Raw genomic sequence first — 23064 nt, forward strand, 5'->3', positions numbered from 1 at the left:
CAGCAGTAGAAGACCCCAAATTGTTCCACTCCTGTACCTAATGAAGTGGCCACTGAGTATAGCCTTCTGCCTGAGGTTTCTGCCAGTGAGTTGGTGGATGTAAAGAGAGAACAAAGGAAGGAGATAAGAAGCAATATACACAGTAATACTGCACCTGTAAGCATCAGTACGGTCCCTGCAGACAAAACAACCAATCCCACCAGAGAGATGACACTCTTGAAAAGGATCTCAAACTGCTGTGGATTCAACTTGCTGCGTAGATAGTCAACAAAGGCATGAATTTGGCACAGACCAAAGACACCCAAGGCTGCCATATGTTCCGAAGATTGGACGGGCTGCGTGGAGGGACAAGAAAGCAGACTCATAAAGCTTTCCTTTATCAGATTCTCACAGCAATACTGTACATGGCCTTGTCGTATCCAACACACAAACTGTACCCAATATCGTACCATGGAGTTTACTGGTGAATGGCAGTGATCTGTTTTCTGGTGAGTGCAATTTTAGAGACAACAGAAGTTAAAGCTGAAACTGTAACATATTTAGAGTAAATGTACCCAGAGCCTGGTAATTATTAGAAGAGAGAGAGAGAACATCTTATAACTGCTGTGACAATGATTTAAAGAGTGAGGAGTCACTGCGCAAGATGCTTATTTGAATTGAATATTTAACCTGCAATTAAGTGCATACAAATACCTGAAATGGGTATTTGCAAAGAAATAATTTAGATCAAGATTACCTAGATCTAATTTTAAGACTAGGGTATCTAGAAATGAAATCAGGAGATATTTTGCACCACACACAGAGCTTAGTGGATATCCTGAATTTGCTTTTGCATGTTATAGATTCTGAAAATCAAGAAAAAAAAGACAAGTTTGGAGACCAATAAATTTATGTTTGGAAGAACATCAATATATTTGGATCAAAGCCAAGTAAATGCAAGATCAGTAAGTATCTAATCAAAGACTGAAGCAATCTGAGGAGTCTACTTCTGTTCCTACACCTCGATGAACAAGAAGAAACCTGAGAGATATCAAACATGCTAAGGTTAAAATTATAACATAGTCAAAACCACGTAGGTATGGCCACTTTTACAACATTAACTATAGTGAGTAATAGACACTGATATGAAATTCATTTGTTGTTTCTCTACCAAAATGATTTAGCTTATTGGTCCAAATTAGCAGTACAGGCAAACCTTATGTTATAGTTTTCTAGTTATGGAAATTTGCCCGTACAAAATTCAGAAATAACTAACCCAAATTTTGAGATACTAAATAAAATTTGTTCTCACAGAACTGATATTGAAATAAAAAGCTAGTACAAAATTCTTTTATAGCTTGCATTTCTTAAGGCATGAGCAAATGATGCAACTTTGTGTTACAGAAAATTGATACCGGCTGTTTTCTAGGAATGCAAACCCCACCAACAGGGAGCCTCTCTGTACATCACACTATCCTGACTGCTAAGTTATAGCTTGTTCAAATTTTGTGGAACTTACTATAAATTTAAATAAAGGAAGTATCTTTACAAACCTGGAATCCCACAAAAGAAATCTGCATGGAGAGGATAGTCCCTAGGCTGTATACTGTACAGTATGCAACATAGATCCGGTGAGAAAATCGTCCAGTCAACATAAGGATAAGTACATGAAGTGGGATCAGATTAATCAGGAATACATAACCACCCCAAGAGGAAACCTGAGAGATATAAAAAAAACATGCCAAGGTTAAAATTTCAGCATAACCAAAAAGAAATAGGCATGAACACTTCTAGAACATTAACTACAGACAGTAAATTAACTTCTGTTTGTCCACCAAAAACCATGCATCTGTTTCAAGTTACAGATCAAAATAGTTGAACTGAATGGCACTTGTGCAATATGGTTATCTCATTACCTTGATCATTAGTTGATCTATGAATGACTAATTCAAGACTCAATAAAATATCAAAACATAAACGCTTTTTGGAATACATCATAGCTCCAAAGCAGCCCAATATATTCTCAGAATCTCCACATTTCTAATACTAATTTTAATGGCATAGACAGATCTGCACATGTACACATTTGCACTGGTGCAATCCCATTCCCCCACTTATTTCTCTATTTTTCTTTCACACAGCCACCAACTTTACCTGGTTCTCCTACAATCCACTTGCACGAAGGGTAATTATCAATTAATTAACCAACTAACCAGCATGTCTTTGGGACCCAGGACACACCCATTTGGTCATAAGGAATTATACAGGCTCCACACAAATAAATCAGTTCAGAAACTGAATCACTGGAACTGCAAAGCAGAAACTCTAGTAGCTAGGTCACTGAACGGCTCTTAAATGCCTTTGTTAAATATGATATTGGATATTGTATCAGGGCCTGTGTTATTACCATTTCCAATCTCATTACATATGGTTAAGCTCTGAATAATTAATTTTACACCTAAAAATGTCCATGAAGTACCCTTCAAAGTTTCATCAGCTAGATTATCTGACACACAGTGAGCAATAGTCAGATTCAGATGCTGGTAATGTGATAAGTGAGATTACAGGCTTAATTTTTTTTTCATGACATGGGAGTACAGAAGGTTGTAAAGGGTAGGGCAGCGGGGAACCTTCAGTAACTGTGTGCTTCTGCACCAAGACTGTAAATGAAGTGTTCTTTTACATCAATCACAAAGTGACACAGCTGATTTTCATAACCTTTTCTATACGTGCAAGGAAGCTCTCCAACCTGCCAGGTGTATGACAGCAAAGACAACAACCATCTCAGGCTCCAAGCATAGAATACAGGTGGCAGCAATATGAGCCATCAGACCAGTGACTTCCTCACCCTTTCTGTGGAACCAATAAAATTCATAAATATTCAATCAACTCCCTTTTGAAATCTTTTTAAGCACTGTGTTATTTTGGGAAGAAAATAAACCAAGTGTGACTAATAGCTCGCCAAACAATACATATAGTAAATACACCAAAGTGAGAAAATCTGACAACTAAAAGTCCCTCCATGTGAGATAGTTACTGTCAAGCTAAATTTAATCAAAGGTTAACGAGGGGTTACCTAGTGTTTTAAGACATAGGAGCATAATTAGGCCATTTGGCCCATCAAGGACATTCTGATCCAAGGCTGTGAGTATCAGATACTAAAATAAATTGACTTTTGTAGGCATACAATTTCTATGTGATTGACAGCATACACTCTGGAGATTTCCAACGTAGAATTCCAGTTATATATCTGATAGTATCCACAGAATGTCCTGCTGGCTTCTTTGTTTAAAATGGTTGCTGGAGTACACTGGATCTCCAGGCACAAAGTATCAATCAATATTAATAAAGAAATTATTTCAGAAAAGTTTGAAATTAGACAGTCATCCGCAATTTGCTTTCCAATACATGATTGATAAAGAAAATGCAAACAATGAACAGCAAATAAAATTGCTTCAGTTTTTTTTGTAGTAGCTGTGTTCAGAATTTTGCCACCTATTTATATGAATACATTAAAATGACTTAGAATCAAAATTTTGGTCATTGTAAAATTAATGTTTGAACTGGTGAAAATGCTTATCTTGAAAAGCATCAATGATTGTCATAGCTAAAGTTGTGCAGGAAGAAATCACACCTTCGCACGATTTCTGTAAATTGTAAACATACACCCCATATATCTACAACTGCCACAGAGAAGTCAGTTGTCATTCTTTCAATAGTAGGTTGTACTTACATTATTAGTAATTAAACTAAAAATAAATGCATTATGCTGTCGTTTACTTCTAAAAACTAAAGCAGAACTCCATATCATTGAGAAACCCATGAAGTAGTATGATTTATCATGTCAATCATCAAAGTGTTTTGACACCAGGATTGGGGGTGTAGCGGACAGTGTGGAAGGATATCAACTGGATCAGCTGGGAAAATAGGCTGAAAAATGGGAAATGGAATTTAATGCACACAAGTGTGAGGTGTTACACTTTGGGAGGACAAACAAAACTTACACAATCTGAGGTGTCCCATAAAATGAAGAGATCTGGGAAACATGCTTGTGTTACATCATCTTGAATTTTACATGGGTGTGTGCGCGCGCGCAGGATACGGATTTGGGATTAATGTAACAAAAACGGGTGCAAGTTCATTTCTAGCCTGTTAATTTTTGTGATAAATATAACTCTACTCATTACACTTAACCAAGTTACCAGAATTTAAAACAAGAAATATATTTTAACTGGGAATATCACACAATTAAGCAGTGCCTGGCTGCTTGTGTTGGTTCATGGACAGTTTAGTAATTGTACTCATCCATTGGATATACTGAAGTGCCTGTTCAGTGTGCGTTAGCCGTGCTTAGGGTAACACACCTCTAGGTGTGCTAGGGTAATCAGCTGCTCACTGGATTTTAGAAAAATGAAGGGAGATCACATTGAAATCTACCAACTATTGAAAGGCATAGAGTGGACATGCTGAGGCTGTTGTTTCCTATAGTGGGGGGAGTCTAGGACCAGAAGGCACAACCTCAGACGACAAGGATGGCCATCTAGAGCAGTGATGAGGAAGGATTTCTTCAGCTAGACAGTGATGAATCTGTGGAGGATAAATGATAGGGTACATTAAAAGCTGAGGTTGATAGGCTTTGGATTACAAAGGGTGGCAAAGGTTTTGGGGAGAAGAGGGTTGATGGGGAAAATAAACCAGGCATGATAGAATGGTACAGCAGACTTGATTGGCCAAATGGCCCAATTCTGCTCCATTGTCTTACTGTCTTAATGCAGGTCCATAATTCTGTAAAAGTAGCATCACAGGTAGATAGGGTTGTAAAGAGAGCTTTCAGCACATGGTCCTTCATAAATCATGGCACTGAGTACAGGAATTGTGATGTTATGTTGAAGTTGTAAAAGATGCTGGCGAGGTCACATTTAGAACTGTGTGGAGTTTAGGTCACCTAACTAAAGGAAAGATATCAATAAGTTTGAAAAAGTGCAGAGAAAATTGACAAGGATGTCGTCAGGATTTGAGGAACTGAGATGCAGAGAAAGGTTGAATTGGTTAGGACTAGAGCACAGGAAAATGAGGGAAATCTTGTACAGCTAGTCAACATTTTGGGGGGGGGGGGGGTGTTACAGACTGGGTAAATACACAGGCATTTTCCCCTCAGATTAGTTGAGACAAGAGCATAGGTTTAGGTTAAGTGGTGAAATATTTAAGGGGACCATTAGGGGAAAGCTCAGAGGATGGTGTGAGTGCGGAACAAGCTACCAGAAGTGGTAGATGTGAGTTCAATTATGATTTTTACATGAATGCGAGGGGTTTGAAGGAATATGGTCCAGTTGCAGCTAGATAGGTCCAAGCAGAATATCAGGTTGGCATGGACTAGGTTGACCCATTTCTGTGCTGTAGTGCTTTATGAACTCTGACCTATTTATTCAGCTGGGAGAGCAATACATTGGGATGGAATCCATCCTTCCCCCTCTGAACAGTAAACAAAATAACAAAGCCGCTTCAGCCATTTCCTGGTAGTGTTTTAACAAAGCTGTGACCAAAGGTATGAATGAATGAGATAGTATATTATGAGATTAAAAAGTATCAACAAAAAGACTGATATTTGAAATAGTGATTACACAGGTCCTGCTGCAACATTCAATAACGTTTATATAAAAAAAAATATCTGCACAAGTTTTGGGACAGAATTAGCTCTGTCTGTCTGTCTTGGAGTTCAACTAAGTGCTTACCATGTAGAAGTAGGCAATTGCACAAATTGCAGACCAGTAGATGGAGCCAGTTTTCACAGCCTTTATCCAAGTGTAGTATGTGAGCAACATGCAGAAGATAGCAATCCCTGTACAGAAAAGCATCACATTACTAAAAGGCAGTAAACTAATTTAACCAGCAACTTAAACAAATCACATCCATTTTCATTGGCATTCTTCGTTTAACATAATAACTCAAGACCACACCAAAGATCCAGGAAACAGAACTTGATTATCAAAAAACAAGAGAAAATCTGCAGATGCTGGAATTGCAAAGTGACACACACAAAATGCTGGAGGAACTCAGCAGACCAGGCAGCATCTATGGAAAAAAGTAAGCAGTTGACATTTTGGGCCGAGACCCTTCAGCAGGACTGGAGAAAAAAAATGGAGTAGATTTATAAGGTGGGGCAGGGGAGAGAGAAAAACACAAGGTGATAGTTGAAACCGGGAGGGGGAGGGATAAAGTAAAGAGTTGGGAAGTTGACTGGTGAAAGAGATACAGGGCTGGAGAAGGGGGAAATCTAATAGGAAAGGATAGAAGACTTCAGTAGAAAGAAAAAGGGGGAGGAGCACCAGAGAGCAGCAATGAGTTGGCAAGGAGATAAGTGAGAGGGAGAAAAGGGAATGGTAGAGGAGAGGATGGAGGGGCAATTACCATAAGTTTGAGAAATCGATGTTCATGCCATCTGGCTACCCAGACAGAATATAAGGTGTTGCTCCTCCAACCCAAGTGTGGCCTCATCGTGGCAGTAGCGGAGGACATGGATTGACATATCGGAATGGGAATGGGATGTGGAATTAAAATAGGTGGCCACTGGGAAATCCCGCTTGTTCTGGCAGACCTGGTAGGCGCTCAGCAAGGCAGTTTCCCAATCTATGTCGGGTCTCACCCGAGGCCACACCAGGAGCACTGGACAGAGTATATGACCGCAACAGACACTCAGGTGAAGTTTCGCCTCACCTGGACTGTTTGGGGCCCCCGAATGGTGGTGAGGGAGGTGGTGTAGGGGCAGCTGTAGCAGTTGTTCTGCTTGCAAGGATAAGTGCCAGGAGGGAGATCAGTGGGGAGGACTGAATGGACAAGGGAGTCGTATAGGGAGCAATCCTTGCAGAAAGCAGAAAGTGGGGGATAGGGAAAGATGTACTTGATGGTGGGATCCAGTTGGAGATGGCGTAAGTTCTGGAGAATCATATGCTGGACATGGAGGTTGGTGGGGTGGTAGGTGAGGACAAGAGGGACCCTATCCCTGGTAGGGTGGCGGGAGGATGGGACAAGAGCAAATGGAAGAGATGCAGTTCAGGGCAGTATTGATAATGGAGAAGGGAAGCCCTTTTTCTTGAAAGAGGAAAACATCTCCTTCATTATGGAATGAAAAGCCTCATCCTGAGAGCAGGTGCAGCGGAGATGGAGAAATTGAGAGAAGGAGGTGGTGTTTTTACAAGTAACCAGGTGGGAAGAGGTATAGTCCAGGTAGCTGTGAGAGTCTGTGGGTTTATAATAGACATCAGTAAATAAGCCGTCTCCAGAAATAGAGACAGAGATTGAAAAAGGAGAGGGAGGTGTCGGAAGTGGACTAGGTAAATTTGAGGGCAGGGTGGAAGTTGGAGGCCAAGCTGATAAAAGTCGACAAGCTCCAACACAGTCATCGATGTAATGTAGGAGAAGTGGGGGACGGACACCAGTGTAGGCTTGGAACATAGACTGTTCCACGTAGCTGACAAAAAGGCAGGCACAGCTGGGACCCATGCGAGTGCCATTGGCTACACCTTTAGTTTGAAGGAAGTGGGAGGAGCCAAAAGAGAAATTATTAAGCGTGAGGTCATTCCGCTAGGTGGAGGGGAACTGGTTGGGTCTGGTGTCCTGGAAGAAACAGAGAACTTTGTGCCCTTCCTGGTGGGGGATGGAGGTGGTATAACCAGGACAGGAACCTTGAAACCTTAAAATATTCTATACCTAGGCAAAATTCTACTTGATCTGGCATAGACGGCAACTGTTGGCCTTTGGATAAAACACTGATCCAAGTACCTGTTCATCTGTCCTTCCAATCGAGGTAATTATAATTTGAGAATGAGAACAATAATCTTAAAACTGAAGCAACCTAGTGATAATGGGTGAATAGCACAAAATGCAAGCAATAGATCAAAGAAAACCGGTGAGGGAATATTTACAAGTTATATTTTGAGGGGAACAAGATAGTACAGAAACTGGTCCATCAGCCCATCTAGTCTTGTCAACCAAGATTCCCATCTGACCTAATCTCATTTTTCCAAGCTCCTCGAAACAAAGTAACAAAGATATAACTGAGGGTTTCAGCAGGAGATGAGCAGAGACAAGGGTAAAGACAGAGACATCAGGGTGGGGTGGAAATAGGGATAATACACCATCTTACCAATTTGCTTTGTGAATTTGGAGGTATGCTTTAACACTAGAGGTATTTGTAGTTCATTAGCATTAAGGTTTAGATTACTTCTTTGCACTGTAGCAATTGCTGCAGATATAAGATTAATTAAACCAATTTATCCAACACAATGAACACTTGGAATTTGCTCTTTACCTTCATTATCATAGGAGCCGGCTACTGACCGAGAGATGTAACCAGGAACTACAGCAATCATAGCTGCAGCTAACAAGCCAGCACCAGCATCCTGAAACACAATCATATTAATGCAGCACAGATTATTTTTCTTTAAAAAATTATCTCAAATACTTTAACCTTGAACCAAAATTAGAAAATGTGTTAAACTTTAGGTGAGAGATTCGTTGACAAATTTCAGGGACTTATCTCCACTGCACAAATCTGTCTATATGGTAATGTTTCCTGTGTCTCAAGCAGTAGTTAATTGCAAATAGTTGCTTTAGACAGAAATAGTTATTTGTTCCTAATATAGAACTTACTCAATCTCATCAAAGTATTCATCTCAATACTGTGTTAAAGCAGGCTACTCGTCAGTTGTGAATATTACTTGATGCATTTCCAATATTTTTTACTCATAGCAATTGCTGGATTTGACAGTTTAATTTAATAATCATTTCCTTTGCAGTTTAAAAATTGATTATCTGCTTGTATTTTAAGTTGCCTTTATATTCAGAACAGTTTATTATGTCTCACGTGGGTATATAAGGCATAATTCTGAAAACTTCTTTGTTCTTTCATTAAGTGAATGAGTATTTTCTCATTGGTTAATTTTTACTGCAGTATTGACTAAGTTATTTCTAATTGGTTTATTCTTATCTACAGATTTGAATGGAAATTCTCATTTTTGGGTATAACAGTAGCTGTTTTATGCTAGGTGTTATCTTTTAGTTTCTCTCTTGAAGTAGCAGTGACACCTTGTCACTGTTCTGTTCCTGTCTTTGTTCTATCAACTCTTAATAAAAAGATGGTGAAACAAGTTTTAGGACTCGTTCTGGCTTCTAAAAGAACCTTGCATTTAAAACACCTGTATCTAACACAATCCACACCCTGTGCCAGTATTAAGTGTGCATATTATAGACCTTGCTATAGCTGGTGTGGCTTTTCAACTCACAGATTAGATGTAATTTTTAAACCATGGAACTTCAGGAACAAGAAATCATTTGATAACAATGCTAAAACATCTGAAGTTTTAACTCCTTAAGTAACGTGTTCTGTCCTAGAGCAGGTCATGTAGATTGACTAGCTAACATTGTGACCTTGTTGATTTTAAGCACCTCCATCAAATTTCAGGCGTATCTCTCAGGTAAACTAAGTAGTGCCAGTATTAGCAGTTAAGAGCCACTTTTGGGATGGTCTTTAAATCTTCTGCAAATATACCACCACAAATATTGAAAGCAAGTTACACTGGACAACAAAGATTTTGCTTCCTGAATACTTTTGGGTATATCTTATGGACTTTGGGCTGTTGTTCATGAAAATCCCCATTAAATTTCTCTATTGCACACCACTTCAGTTCATAATTCAAGTCAATTAAAACATTGCCCACAATGTAAGCTGAAAAGTTTGCGACCTTGTCCAGGTATACCTGGGTATGCTTAGGCAGGGTTGATGCTGCGCGGCAGGACAGGTTTTAGAAAGGCTATAAAAACATCACACACACGCCGTTCTATGCATTGCATTTACATGTATATCGGTTTGCGATCATGTTGATGCGCGTGCTCTAAGTGCATAGCGTACTCATTATAATAAAGTAATTGTATATTCAGGAGTATTTGTGGCAGCAAAGTGTCTTGCCAATGTTGCAACAGCTGCAATACTTTGTTATAATTGTGGCAAGTATATGCTTCAATCTCAAAGACAGAACATGGCTCCCCTTATTAAGAAAGCCTATGAGCTCTGCTTTGGGCAACCAAGACAAAGTCTGGGCTCCTCACATTTGTTGCGCAATGTGCACTGCTGATCTTAGAGCTTGGCTCAGAGGTACTCGGAAGTCAGTGCTGTTCGCCGTCCTGATCGTATGGCAAGAGCAGAAGGATCATGAGACAGACTGCTACTTCTGTCTGATCAGTGTATCTAATTTCTCTGTTAAAAACAAGAAATCCATTGAAACCTGTGCTGCAGTATGACAGTCTTCCAGTACCGAAGCCACCAGTACATGGAGTGTAGAGGAGGTAGATGAAGATGCCATGATGCAAGAGTCAGGAATGGAAAATGACATTGATACTGATTTTGAACCCTTTATGCCAAGTGAGCCTCATCTGATAATTCCACCTTTAGTTAACTGACCTGGTCAAAAACTTGGGTTTGTCAGAGGCACAAAGCAGAATTACTGGGTTCAAGACTGCCATAATGAGGCACAAAAATTTCTGACTTCAGACAGATGTTTCGCAGAATAACTGATGCCAAGATTAAGCAAGGCATTTTTGTTGGTCCACAAATCAAACAGGTTATTAAGAACTGCTAGTGGGACTGGAAGGCATTCAAGGATGTTGTTGAAATATTTGGCAACCACAGAGCACCAAACTACGTGCAGCTGGTTACAACATGCTTCAAGCATACAAAACCATGATTTTCTGCATTCCCATTTAGACTTCTTCCCTGCAAATCTTGGCGCTGTCAGTGACGAGCATGGTGAAAGGTTTCACCTGGACATTGCGGTCATGGAGAAACGGTATCAGGGCAACAGGAATCCATCAGTGCTGCCTGATTATTGTTGAACACTTAAGTGAGAAGCCTCAGACACCGAGTACAAGTGAAAGTCATCAATTAAAATAACTTGGTTGAGCTACCACAAAGCGTCAGCACTGTTATGCAATTAAACGCATTACATTCAATAAACGTTAATTTGTTTCTCCAAATTCTTGTGTGATACAAAGTCTGAAATTATATTTGTGTTCAGCTTCAAGCGGTCTATCTTAACCACAAAAAATTTCTGAAGCAACACTTTTTGAAAAAATTTGCTGTCCAGTGATATCCACCCAAAAAAAATTCTACAATGCTTACAAGTCAATAGGAAATAAAGATAGAGATCCTGTAGTCAAATAGCTCTCCTTTAATAGAATTAATATTTTTTTGATAACACCATTGCCATTGCTAGCATTCTAATTTTAAATAGTGCCCGTAGTAAGTTTTGGTGGACCTCTAGTCTCCAGCAGTGCACATTTACCAGTTCATTTCCTACCTTCAGTTCCTTTGTTAAGTGGTAAGTGACAATAGTCGTGAAGGACGAGAAGAGAGGAGCCAGAAAAACGCAGACATTCCTGATGTCAACCGTGATATGGAAGAAGTGCAGCACATGGTAGAGAGCAGCAGATGTGATCATAAGACCTGGAAATAAATAAACACTGTCAGTCTCACACAAAGTAAATGTAGTTGACAGACTTCAAGAATTTTTGCAGATTGCATCAAAGGTCACCAACATCTGTACAACCACTTCTGTTTTGACCTTTGGAAGTATGGAATTAGACCAGGGGACTTCAGACCAATTAGCCTGCCTAGTTCATTTTCTTGTAGTTAAACAGACTGATGGAAGCTCCTTTCTCTGTACTCTCTTGATACTTTAAAAATTCAAATGAGACAACCTACAGATGAGAGGTTGACACCCTAACACAGTGGTGCCAGGATAACAACCTCTCCTCAATGTCCAAAAAACAAAAGAGCTAATTGTGGATTACAGGAAGAACGGAGACAGACTCAGCCCTATCAACATCAATGGGTCTGCAGTTGAGAGGGTGAGTAGTTTCAAGTTCCTCGGTACACACATCACCGATGATCTCAACTGTACTGTACACACGGGCTTTGAGACAAAAAAAAAGCAGAACAGCATCTCTTCCACCTCAGGCGACTAAAGTTGTTCGGCATGAGCCCCCAAATCCTCACGACCTTCTACAGGGGCACCACTGAGAGCATCCTGACTGGCTGTATCACCACCTGGTACGGACAGCCCAGCAGATCTGTGGATGTGAATTTCCCTCCACTGAGGAGATTTATAGCAGGAAGAAGGCCTGGAAGATCATCGGGGACACCAGTCACCTCAACCATAAACTGTTTCAATTGCTTCTGTCTGTCAAACGCTACCGGAGCATTAAAGACAGGACCAACAGGCTACAGGATAGCTTTTTTCCTACAAACCATTACACTTCTCAGTTCACATGTCTGTACATTGCAATGGCGTCATAATGCAAAGATTTTTACTCCCTCGTTGTGGGATGGATGCAAGATCTAAGTAAATTCTAATTCAATATCCACTATTGGGTCAAGCTCCAATGCTTCCAGGACAATTAAGCTACAGCATCTTTGATGCTAAATAAACAGTGAATAACAAAACCACTATAACACACACATTCAGGGATAAAGTAGCAGCTGTTTGAAGTACCAGAATCATACTGACCTGGATATATTGTTCCTCCAATAATTCTGCCCAGTGGATACCATGCTCGATCATCAAACCAATTATGGAACTTGTAGAAACCCTCTTCAGTGAGGAAGCGAGTGGTGCGATAATTGAAGTACCTAAAGAATGTTTCAAAATTTAAGGGGAGGGTGGCAGGGAGCAAGAACATAATAACTTTCCCAATACATACAACCACTTCAGAGGCTTACATCAATTACAGCAATTTGACAGAAAAACAAGCCAAGATTGCAATGACTCAAGGCAGCAGCACACCAAAATCTTCTCAAAGCTAACAAAACCAAACAATAATTATCACGGATACCACATGTCAAAAATAATGAACTAAACAGAAACACAGCATAACAATGAAGTACAAGGCAGGCTGACCAAATGTCTGGCCTATAATATTAACATACCTCCAAAGGCAGATGTTAGGCAGGCACTCGAGGTATTGAGGGCTGCCACCAGCAAATAAGAAACAGCCTACCCTGATGCTTTTCAAATCATTGTTGGGAACTTCAATCAGACTTGTTTTGAAGAAATCTCTGCCCAATTATCATCAACGTATCACCTGCAGCACTAGGGGTTCCAACACACTCTATCACTGCTATACTATCATAAGGAATGCTTACCATTTGGTCCCTAGACTGCATTTTGGGGTATTTGATCATTTGGCTGTCATCCTATCTGCATACAGGCAGAAGCTAAAGAGCAAGACTCCAGAAGAACTGACAATGAAGAGGTGACCACAGGAGTGGCCATAGTATTGCTTTGAGTCGGTGGATTACGGGTGTATTCAAGGACTCAGAGGACCTGAATGAATGACAGATGTCACGGTCTTTATAAACAGTCGTAGACGAGTTCCCCACAAAATCATTCATAATCTCCCCAAACAGCAGCCCTGAATGAACCATGAGATCAACAACCTGCTGAGGGACAGATCAATATGTCCAGGTCTGATGAACAAGTAAATCACAAGAGGTCCAGGTACAATCTCCAGAGAGCCATTTCATGTGCAAAGTGGCAACTCCGGACCAAATGAATCACAAAAGGATGTTTGACAGCTGTGGCAGGGTTTGAATGCTATCACCTTTTACAAAGCGCAACTAAATGACATAGGTGACAACAAGATTTTGCTCCCAGATAAGCTCAATAACTTTTATACACACTTTGACCATCAAAACATGGTGGTTTTCCCACAGCCCTTGATGACCTAGTGATTTCAGTCTTGGAGACCGACGTGAGAGCGTCTTTCAGGAAGGCGAGCCCACAGAAAGCATCCGGCCCAGAAGGGCTACCTAGCCGAATACTGACAAGCTGTGCTAATCAACTGACTGGAGTATTCACTGGTATCTTTAACCACCCAGTTCGGCAGTCTGATGTACCCACCTGCATCAAGTAGGCTTCAATTACACTGGACAACAAAGATTTTGCTTCCTGAATACTGTTTGGTGTATCTTGTAGATTTTGGACTGCTAGTCATGAAAATCACCCTGGAATTTCCTACACCTTTTTGTTTTTTTCAAATCGACTATATATACTATTTCAATTCATAATTCAAATCAATTAAAATGTTGCCCACAATGTAAGCTGAAAAGTTTCCTATCTTGTACAGGTACAAACGTATCAAAGGTCAAAGGCTTGCTTAGGCAGGGCAGATGCCTGGGCTAGCAGGTCAGGCTATAAAAGCATCACATGCACACACCGTTCTATGTATTGCATTCACATGTATATTACTCCATGATCACATTAATAAGATTGCTCTGTGCGCATAGCATATTATGCGTACTCGTTATAATAAAGTAATTGTATTTTCAGGAGTATTTATGATAGCAAGATGTCTTACTAATGTTGCAACAGCAGTGATACTTTCTGTTATATTTGTGGCTTAAATCTCAAAGACAGAACACGACTCCTCTTATTAAGATAGCCAATGAGCTCTAACTTGGGTGTAAAATTGGCGACCAAGACAAAGCCTGGGCTCTTCACATTTGTTGCACAATACATGCAATTGATCTTAGCGCTTGGCTCAGAGGTACTTGGAAGTCAATGCCGTTCGCTGTCCCGATGATATGGTAAGAGCAGAAGGATCATGTAACAGACTGTTATTTCTTTCTGACCAGTGTGGCTGGTTTCTCTGCTAAACAGGAAATCCATGGAATACCCCAATCTCCCTTCAGTCATGAGACCTGTGTCATATGATGATGGTCTTCCAGTACTGAGCCACGCAGAGACATGGAGTCCAGAGGAGGCAGACAAAGATGTCATGATGGACGAGCCAGGTTTGGATGACGACACTGATACTGATACGATTTTGTACTCCTTATATCGGGTGAGCCTCATCTGATAACTCAATCTGAGTTAAATGACCTGGTCAGAGACTTGGGTTTGTCAAAGGCAAAAGCAGAACTAATGGGTTCAAGACTGCCAGGATGGAATCTGCTATCACCAGGCACAAAAATTTCCACAAAGGATTGCGATATTTGAGACAGATATTTCCCAGAATAACTGATGCCAAGATTAAGGAAGGCATTTTTGTTGGTCCATAAATGAAACAGGTCATCAATGACAGGCAATTCAAATAACTTCTAGTGGGACCAGAGAATATCAGATGGATGGCATTCAAGGATGTTGCCGAAAATTTTCTTGGCAGAACACTGAACTACGTGCAATGGGTTGATGACATGCTTCAAGCATACAAAACCATGTAGTGCAACATGTCTCTAAAGACTCATGAAGAACATGGTAACCTGCCTCAATGACCATCGTCCAGTAGCATTTACATCCATGGTGATGACATGTTTTGAGAGGTTGGTGATGAAACAGATTATCTCCTTCTTGAGAAGCGATTTGGATCCTCTCCAGTTTGCCAACTGGAACAACAGATCCACGGCAGGTGCCATTTCATTGGCTCATCACTCAACCCTGGAATGTCTAGACCGGGGGTCGGCAACCTGCGGCTCCCGAGCCATTTGTGGCTCTTTCACCTCTGTGCTGCGGCTCCCTGTGGCTTTGGGAAATAATTGGTCAGTATTTAATTAAAATGTATTTTATGTTAGTTTGTTAGCTTTTGAAATGTAATTCTAAATTTGAAGATTATGGTGATCTTGTACAATGTAAGTGTGGCGACACATTTTCTGACACATCCGAAACGGCTCTCAATTAGCCAGCATTCCGGCTAAGGGAGATTGCCTACGGGGGTTTGTGAGTACGTGTCTTTTGCAGCATCTGCGTCCATGGGGGCTGGGTTGAGGGAGGCTTAGAAGCAAGGCTGTTTAGTTCGAATAAAGTTATTCGACTGCAGTTTACTGACTGCCTGAACACACCGCTGCAACGTGTTTTTATCGCTATTAATATACGTCACCACTGCCAATACCTGACACCCGCCAGTGCGCGATTTCTTTAATTTTTCGATCCAAGGTAAGCCAACTATGGAGAATTCTAAAAAAAGAAAAGTGACTGAAGAAAACAGAACGTTTAATGATACGTGGACAGATTCATTTGCTTTCACTGTTGACGAGACTGGTTTACCGGTATGCTTAATATGCAATGAGAAACTAGCAAACAACAAAAAGTCAAATGTCGCAAGGCATTTCCAGAGTAAACACGCAGCCTTTGCTCAAAAATATCCGGATGGAGATGAGAGAAAAAAAGCCGTTTCGGAACTGATGCGGAAGGTTGATCTGAGCAAAAATCATTTCCAGAAATGGATGAAGTCAGGAAAATCAACGACATACGCCAGTTATATTGCCGCTCAGGAAATAGTCAGGCACGGGAAGCAGTTTACAGATGGTGAATATATAAAAGAATCTTTCATTAAGATTTCAGAACATCTATTCACGGACTTTAAAAACAAGAGTGAAATTGTGCAGAAAATCAGGGATATGCCCCTCTCTGCAAAGACTGTCAAAGACAGAACCATAAAAATGGCAGAAGACATCACAAGACAGCAAATTAAAGACATCAATTCAGCTGTGGCCTACTCGATTGCCTGTGACGAGTCTAAAGACAAAGGCGATATTGAACAAATAGCGTTGTTCTGCCGGTATGTAAACTCTGCCGGGCCACAGGAAGAACTGATTGAGTTGATACCTCTAAAAGACCAAACACGGGGGGAGGACATCTGTGAGGCTGTCTTGAATTGTTTAAGAGCCAAAGGAATAAAGACCACCCATCTGGTGTCAGTAGCTACTGATGGGGCTCCGAATATGACGGGAACGCACAAGGGATTTGTGGCTTTACTGCAGAAGTCGCTGGACAGAAAGCTGCTGACTTTTCACTGCATCTTGCACCAAGAGGCACTGTGCGCTCAAACATTTCCTCCGGAATGCACAGAAGTAATGGATGTTGTCATTCAGATTGTCAATAAAATAATGGCAAAAAGTTTAAATCACCGTCAATTCCGTTTGTTACTGGACGAGATGGAAAGCGCATATTCTGATCTCCTGCTGCACAACAAAGTCCGGTGGCTGTCCAAAGGGGAGGTGCTGAAACGCTTTGTCGCGTGTCTGGAAGAAGTGAAAACTTTCCTGGGCAGCAAAGGGCTCAACTTTCCTGAGCTGGAACAGCCAGGGTGGCTGGAAAAGCTACACTTCATGGTAGACATGACAGCGCACCTGAACACGCTGAACACAGCTCTTCAGGGGAAAGGACGCACAGCCCTGCACATGTTGGAGGATGTCTTGGCATTCGAGCGCAAGTTGACAGTGCTTGCCAGAGATTTACAGAAAGGCACTTTGTCTCACTTCCCCAATTTGAGAGAGTTCAAACAAGGTCACGACATGATAATTTCGGAGTATTTACATTCTGCAATCATCGCAATGCAAACATCGTTTGGGAAACGCTTCTGTGAGTTCAGAGAGGAAAAAAACACATTATCCTTCCCGGTCACTCCCTTAAGCATCGATCCTTCCCTACTGAATACGACTGCATTGGCAGGTGTGAGTCAACCTGATCTTGAGATGGAACTGGCCGACATAGCCGACAAAGACATATGGGTGTCCAAGTTTAGACGCTTGACAGCAGACCTTGAAGATGTTGCCCGTCAGAAGGCCGTTCTTGCTCAGAATCACAAATGGAGTGATATTGAAAACCTTCCAAATCCGGACCAACTTGTGTTTGAAACATGGAATGCTGTGCCCGACATTTATGTAAACATGAAAAAGTATGCGCTTGGAGTCCTGTCGATCTTTGGATCCACATATGTATGTGAGCAGGTGTTCTCCAACATGAATTTTATTAAAAACAAACATCGCGCACGCCTCACAGATGACAGCTTGCGATCCTGTGTAAAGATGAAGGTGACGTCATACAGCCCTGATGTGCAGACGCTGTGCGCTGAGGTCCAGGAGCAGAAATCCCATTAACCAAGTATGATAAATATTTTAATTGCCTATTATTTTATGTATATTCATATTTTTTCATTGTTCAGTGAAATAGTCCTTTTATTTTTCAGGCTGACAGCTGGCTGATGTTATTTTTGGTTTGCTGCTGGCGGAAAATTTAAGTTCGGCGTTTTTCATAAATACAAGAAGGACTCAAATAGACATTGAGTATTTTACTTAAAAGTAACTTTTTTCGGAGTTCAAAATGTTTTTGTTGCATGCAGAAATGTAATTTCGTTTTCTCTGCAGGAGTTCATCAATTTCATAAATGCAACACATTATAGTTTGTTTATACATAGCATAAAGGCAAAAAAAACGTTGTATGCAGTGTTATTTCATTTTAAATGTCAAACGGGTTTTGCGGCTCCCAGTGTTTTCTTTTCTGTGGGAAACGGGTCCAAGTGGCTCTTTCAGTGGTAAAGGTTGCTGACCCCTGGTCTAGACAGTGAAGATACATACATCAGGATGCTCTTCATTGACTACAACTAGCCATTCAAATTATGCCCTCAAAACTAATCAATAAGCTTAAAGACCTTGGCCTCAATATCTCCTAGTGCAATTGGATCCTCGATTTCCTCACTTGCAGATCCCAGGCAGTTCAACTTGGTAACATCTCTTCCACAATGTCCATCAACACAGGTACACCACAAGGCTGTATGCTTAGGCCCTCCCCCCCCCACTCTACTTGTTTTACACTTACGACTGTGTGGCTAAGCACAGATCCAATGACATATTTAAGTTTACTGATTATGTCACTGTTCATGGCCAAATCAAAGGTGGTGGTGCATCAGCATATGGGAGAGAGATTGAAAATCTGGCTGAATCGTGTCACAACAACCACACCTCTCTCAATGTCAGCAAGACCAAGGAGCTGATTATTGATTTCAGGAGAGGAAACCAAAGGTCCGTGAGCCAGTCCTCATCAGAGGGTCAGAGGTGGAAAAAGTCAGCAACTTGAAATTCCTCGGTGTTATTATTTCAGAGGATCTGTCCTGGGTTCAGCACGAATTGCCATTATGAAGAAACCATGGCAGCGCCTCCACTTCCTTAGAAGTTTGCAAAGACTTGGCAGTTATCTAAAATTTTGAGGAACTTCTATAGATGTGCAGTGGAGACTGGTTGCATCAAGGCCTTCTATGTAAACACCAACGCCCTTGAATGGAAAAGCCTACAAAAAGTAGTGGATGCAATGCAGTCCTTCACAGGTAAAGTACTCCCCACCACTGAGCATATTTACATGGGGTTGCTGTCACAGGAAAGCAGCATCCATCAAGGCCCTCCACCATTCAGGCCATGCTCTCTTTTCACTGCTGCCATCAGGAAGAAGGCACAACAACAGTTATTACCCCTCAACCATCAGGCTCCTGAGCCAGAGGGGATAACTTCACTCGCCCAATCACTGAACTGTTCCCACAACCCATGGACTCACTTTTAAACATTCTTCATCTCATGTTCTTGATATTTATTGCTTATTTTTTAAATTGCTATTATTTCTTGTTGCTATTTGCGCAGCTTGCTGTCTTTTGCACACTGGCTGTTTGGGTGAAGTCCTCAGTTGAATCTATTGTGTTTCTTGTACTTACTGTGAATGCCCGCAAGAAAATTAATTTCAGGGTTGTATATGGTGACATACATGTACTTTGATAATAAATTTACTTTGAACTAAAAGATGGCATTTTAAGTGAAGTTTGAGCAGATTCATAATAAGTTTTCAGTAAGTTGCCTGATCCTCAATTAGTAAGATAAATTATTTTGATAGACTACCATCCATCAATAGCTTTACACCTGCATAAGCTGGATGCAGTTTAGAAATAACTACATCTATAAAGAAGAACTAAAGAAATGAAGGTCACTTTATCTGGACTAGAACTGTTTTCAGGAAAGATCGTGGGTTGATTTAAGAATGGTGTTCAATATGCTATAGGTTTTTGATGGATTAAAGTGGAGAGATGCTGGTTCCACCAGCAAGTTGATACGTCACCAGATGATCCCGGTTTAGGAAAATTTGCAAAATGACCAGACGGTTATAATCTGAATTGCACTGGCTGAAAATTCCACAGGGAATTGGACATACAGTTGAAGAGAAAAATATACACTTCCACATGACATTGTTGAAGTATGTGAATAGGATTGTTTGGACAATTGGGATAGTGCAAACCAATCAGCAGGACATTCTCTGTACAAAGATGTACAAAGTCTTATGAACTGGAGCTAATAAATTTCTAAAGCAATTTTTTTAAACATTTCATTGGCATGTCATATTACCAATTGAAACACTTCATTAAGTAATCTTGGAATTTTCTATGCCACACTACTGCTAGCATACCTTCTGCAGTCATGGTAGCAGCTCACCATTATTATCTAATGGAAACAATAGGGATAGGGAAAAAATGATGGTCTTACCAGTGACACCCATGTCACAGTGAATAAATAAATGAAGTATTGTGATACTTCAGGGTGGTCCCAATTTCAAATGATTTTTATCAATAATAATATGCACAACAGAAATACAAGAGTTTGATTGCCCCCTAACCACATTCCCTCCTACTCAGCTCAATAATCCAAATCCAAAGTAAAGGACTAACTCGAAGGCTGAGAAGTCACCTTTTCCATCCTTGATATGAGGGGTAATGGTGATTAATGTACTAAAGCTACTATTGTTCATTAACAAGTTTGGCTTAAAAAGGTGAAGCGTTTCAAGATACAGTTACTAAGAAAAACCTAAGTATGGTGAAATTTGAAGCTTAAAAATCTACAAGGGCCAGCTGTACTTACGGATCAAATTCGTGGATCACACTCTCAAACCTCAGTACGGAAAATAACCTGGTGGAGAATGCTGGAAAAAAGTGTACAAATTATTTAATAACTGAAACCACTTGACTCATTTTTTCCAATACTCTTACAAATCTCAACACATATGTATAGCTCTAAGAAGCACTGACTGAAATTGTCAACCAATTTCACTTTGTTTCAAAGAACCAGTTTAAGTTTCTACAAAACCACTTATGTTCATATGTCAACTACGCATTCTTTTTATGAGTCAGGATTGCAATGAACTTCTGCACTAGTTCTTTTAAGATCTTTTGAATATCTTAAGTTGTTGGGAAGCAGCCAGAAAAGAAAACTTGGAATGGAGCTTTAGCCATAGCCAACCCAACATGCCTATTGGTTTAATAAATAAATAAATAAATAAAATCATTAATAACTATGACACTAATCATTAAACTCCCTTTAATTAAACTTTAATTGCCATATTTGCTGCATAGCTTGACAATTACAAAAACAGTTTTCAAGGTTCAATTAACCAAGGCTGAGGAAATGGTAGTGTAGAGGTTAAGGCTAGCTTAACAGGGCTACAGTGCCAGCAACCGGGGTTCAATTCCACCACTGTCTGTAAGGATCTTGTACATTCTCCCCCATGATCATGTGGATTTCCTCCCACATTCCAAAAACGCACAGGTTAGTAGGTAACTGTCACAAGTGTAATTGGGTGGCACATGCCTGTTATGCTATTGTACCTCTAAAATAAATAAAACTACTTTAGCCTCAGCCAAAGACTAAAATAGCATTGATTTGTGACACTACTTACGCCATCTTATTCTAAACATTGTGTTTCAGTAAACGTGACATTCTGTACATATAAGGAAACAGGGGTTACCGGTGATCCGGATCAGGGATTACCGGAGGTTATAATGAAAGCCAAAGATTCTGATGTCTGGAGAATGAACAACATAAGGTCAGGTATATCAACTGGATACAAACATACAGTGATGGGAAAGCAGATGCTGAAGCTGGCTGTGTGCCGCCAGATTCTGCCCTGGTTTTGGGGCTCTCCCATCAGTGTTCACTCGGTAAAAGACAAACTGGATTGCATTTGTCTGCTACTGCACTGCATTATGAGGAACTGCTATGGGCTGTTCATAAATGTGGCTCCATGCACCATCAATCTACAGGCCATGACTTGGGCTATATTATTATTTTCTTTTAATTTTTTTGTCACATGTTTTACTGCTATCTTAATATGTGCTGTATATACAGTGTGCAGTGTGTGACTGTTGGTTCTGTGCTTTGCACTTTGGCCCTGGAGGAAGACCGTTTAGTTTCGCAGTATTCATTTGTATGGCTGAGTAACAATTAAACTTGAACTTGATATGCAACTGAAAGAAAATGACTCATTACTGAAATTTAATAAATGTTCCTAGAAAGAATTTGCATACCCTCTCCACTGATCACTTCTGAGATTATGTCAGAAGCCCACGAATACGACAAATATTCTTTTTAATGATGGCTATCTCAGATCTTTGCACAGTATCAGAGAGTGGCAATGGTCACAAGATGCTTATGAATTGATTTTATACAAGTTTATTTTCAATATGTAGGAATAACTTGTCTTGAAGACAAATTTTTCTCTTACCAAATTAAATGAAACTTTAAAAATTAACAGTTAATAGAAAATATCTTTAACAAAAAAAATCAACAAATTTTAAAATTCTTTTTTGTTATACAAAATAGCTCGATAAAAATAAGGTCTGTTTGGCACTGACTTGCTCCCTATACATTTCACTGTTCATTCTTCTCAATCACTTTACCCCAGTTCAACACTATGATTCAGCCTGTACTGGCACCTTTCAGCAAGGTCATCTCAAAGTGCTCGGATTTTATTTGTTGAACAGCTGGATCTTATTTACTGCAGCTGAATGGCAGGCAGTACTTGCAACTTTGTCTGCGGCTCTTTTACTCACTGCAGTGCTGAAAGACACTCTTAAAACCTCAGGAGGCAGGAGGAGAGGGGAAGGAAAATAATGCTGAATTACATGACTCAATGTGTGCCTACACAGCAACTTATGCTAATGGTGAAGTTGTGATGATCGTGCAGCTGAATCTAGAGTCAGATTTCTAAGTGACCCAAAAATGAATTGGAGCAATTGCCCACTCACTGAGGGGAAATTTGGATAAAAGCAAAGCTTATAATTTACACAGGTTAGATTAATTTTATAACTACTGCCCAAGAATCTTACAGATTAGCTATACAAGATAAAGTCGGACACAGACTAAATTTAACAATAAGATATTCTAAAGTGAAAATTCACAAGCACTTGGAAAAGCCAGCACAGTTATTAAAGGAAGAAGAAAAATTA

General features: G+C 40.3%; 1 protein-coding gene across 1 annotated transcript in view; it reads right to left on the bottom strand.

Annotated features, from left to right (window-relative positions):
• The window catches only part of stt3a (STT3 oligosaccharyltransferase complex catalytic subunit A), a 78416-nt gene that overhangs the window by 34683 nt on the left and 20669 nt on the right, over positions 1-23064 (bottom strand). Inside the window, exons 3-9 of the mRNA XM_059957242.1 lie at positions 20702-20762; positions 12540-12661; positions 11331-11476; positions 8288-8378; positions 5712-5818; positions 1533-1697; positions 155-335 (exon numbers count right to left, since the gene is read on the bottom strand). Coding sequence (XP_059813225.1) covers positions 155-335; positions 1533-1697; positions 5712-5818; positions 8288-8378; positions 11331-11476; positions 12540-12661; positions 20702-20762 — 873 coding nt within the window. The remainder of the gene's footprint in view (positions 1-154; positions 336-1532; positions 1698-5711; positions 5819-8287; positions 8379-11330; positions 11477-12539; positions 12662-20701; positions 20763-23064) is intronic.

The sequence above is a fragment of the Hypanus sabinus genome, chromosome X2 (genome assembly GCF_030144855.1).
Source record: "Hypanus sabinus isolate sHypSab1 chromosome X2, sHypSab1.hap1, whole genome shotgun sequence".
Lineage (NCBI taxonomy): Eukaryota > Metazoa > Chordata > Chondrichthyes > Myliobatiformes > Dasyatidae > Hypanus > Hypanus sabinus.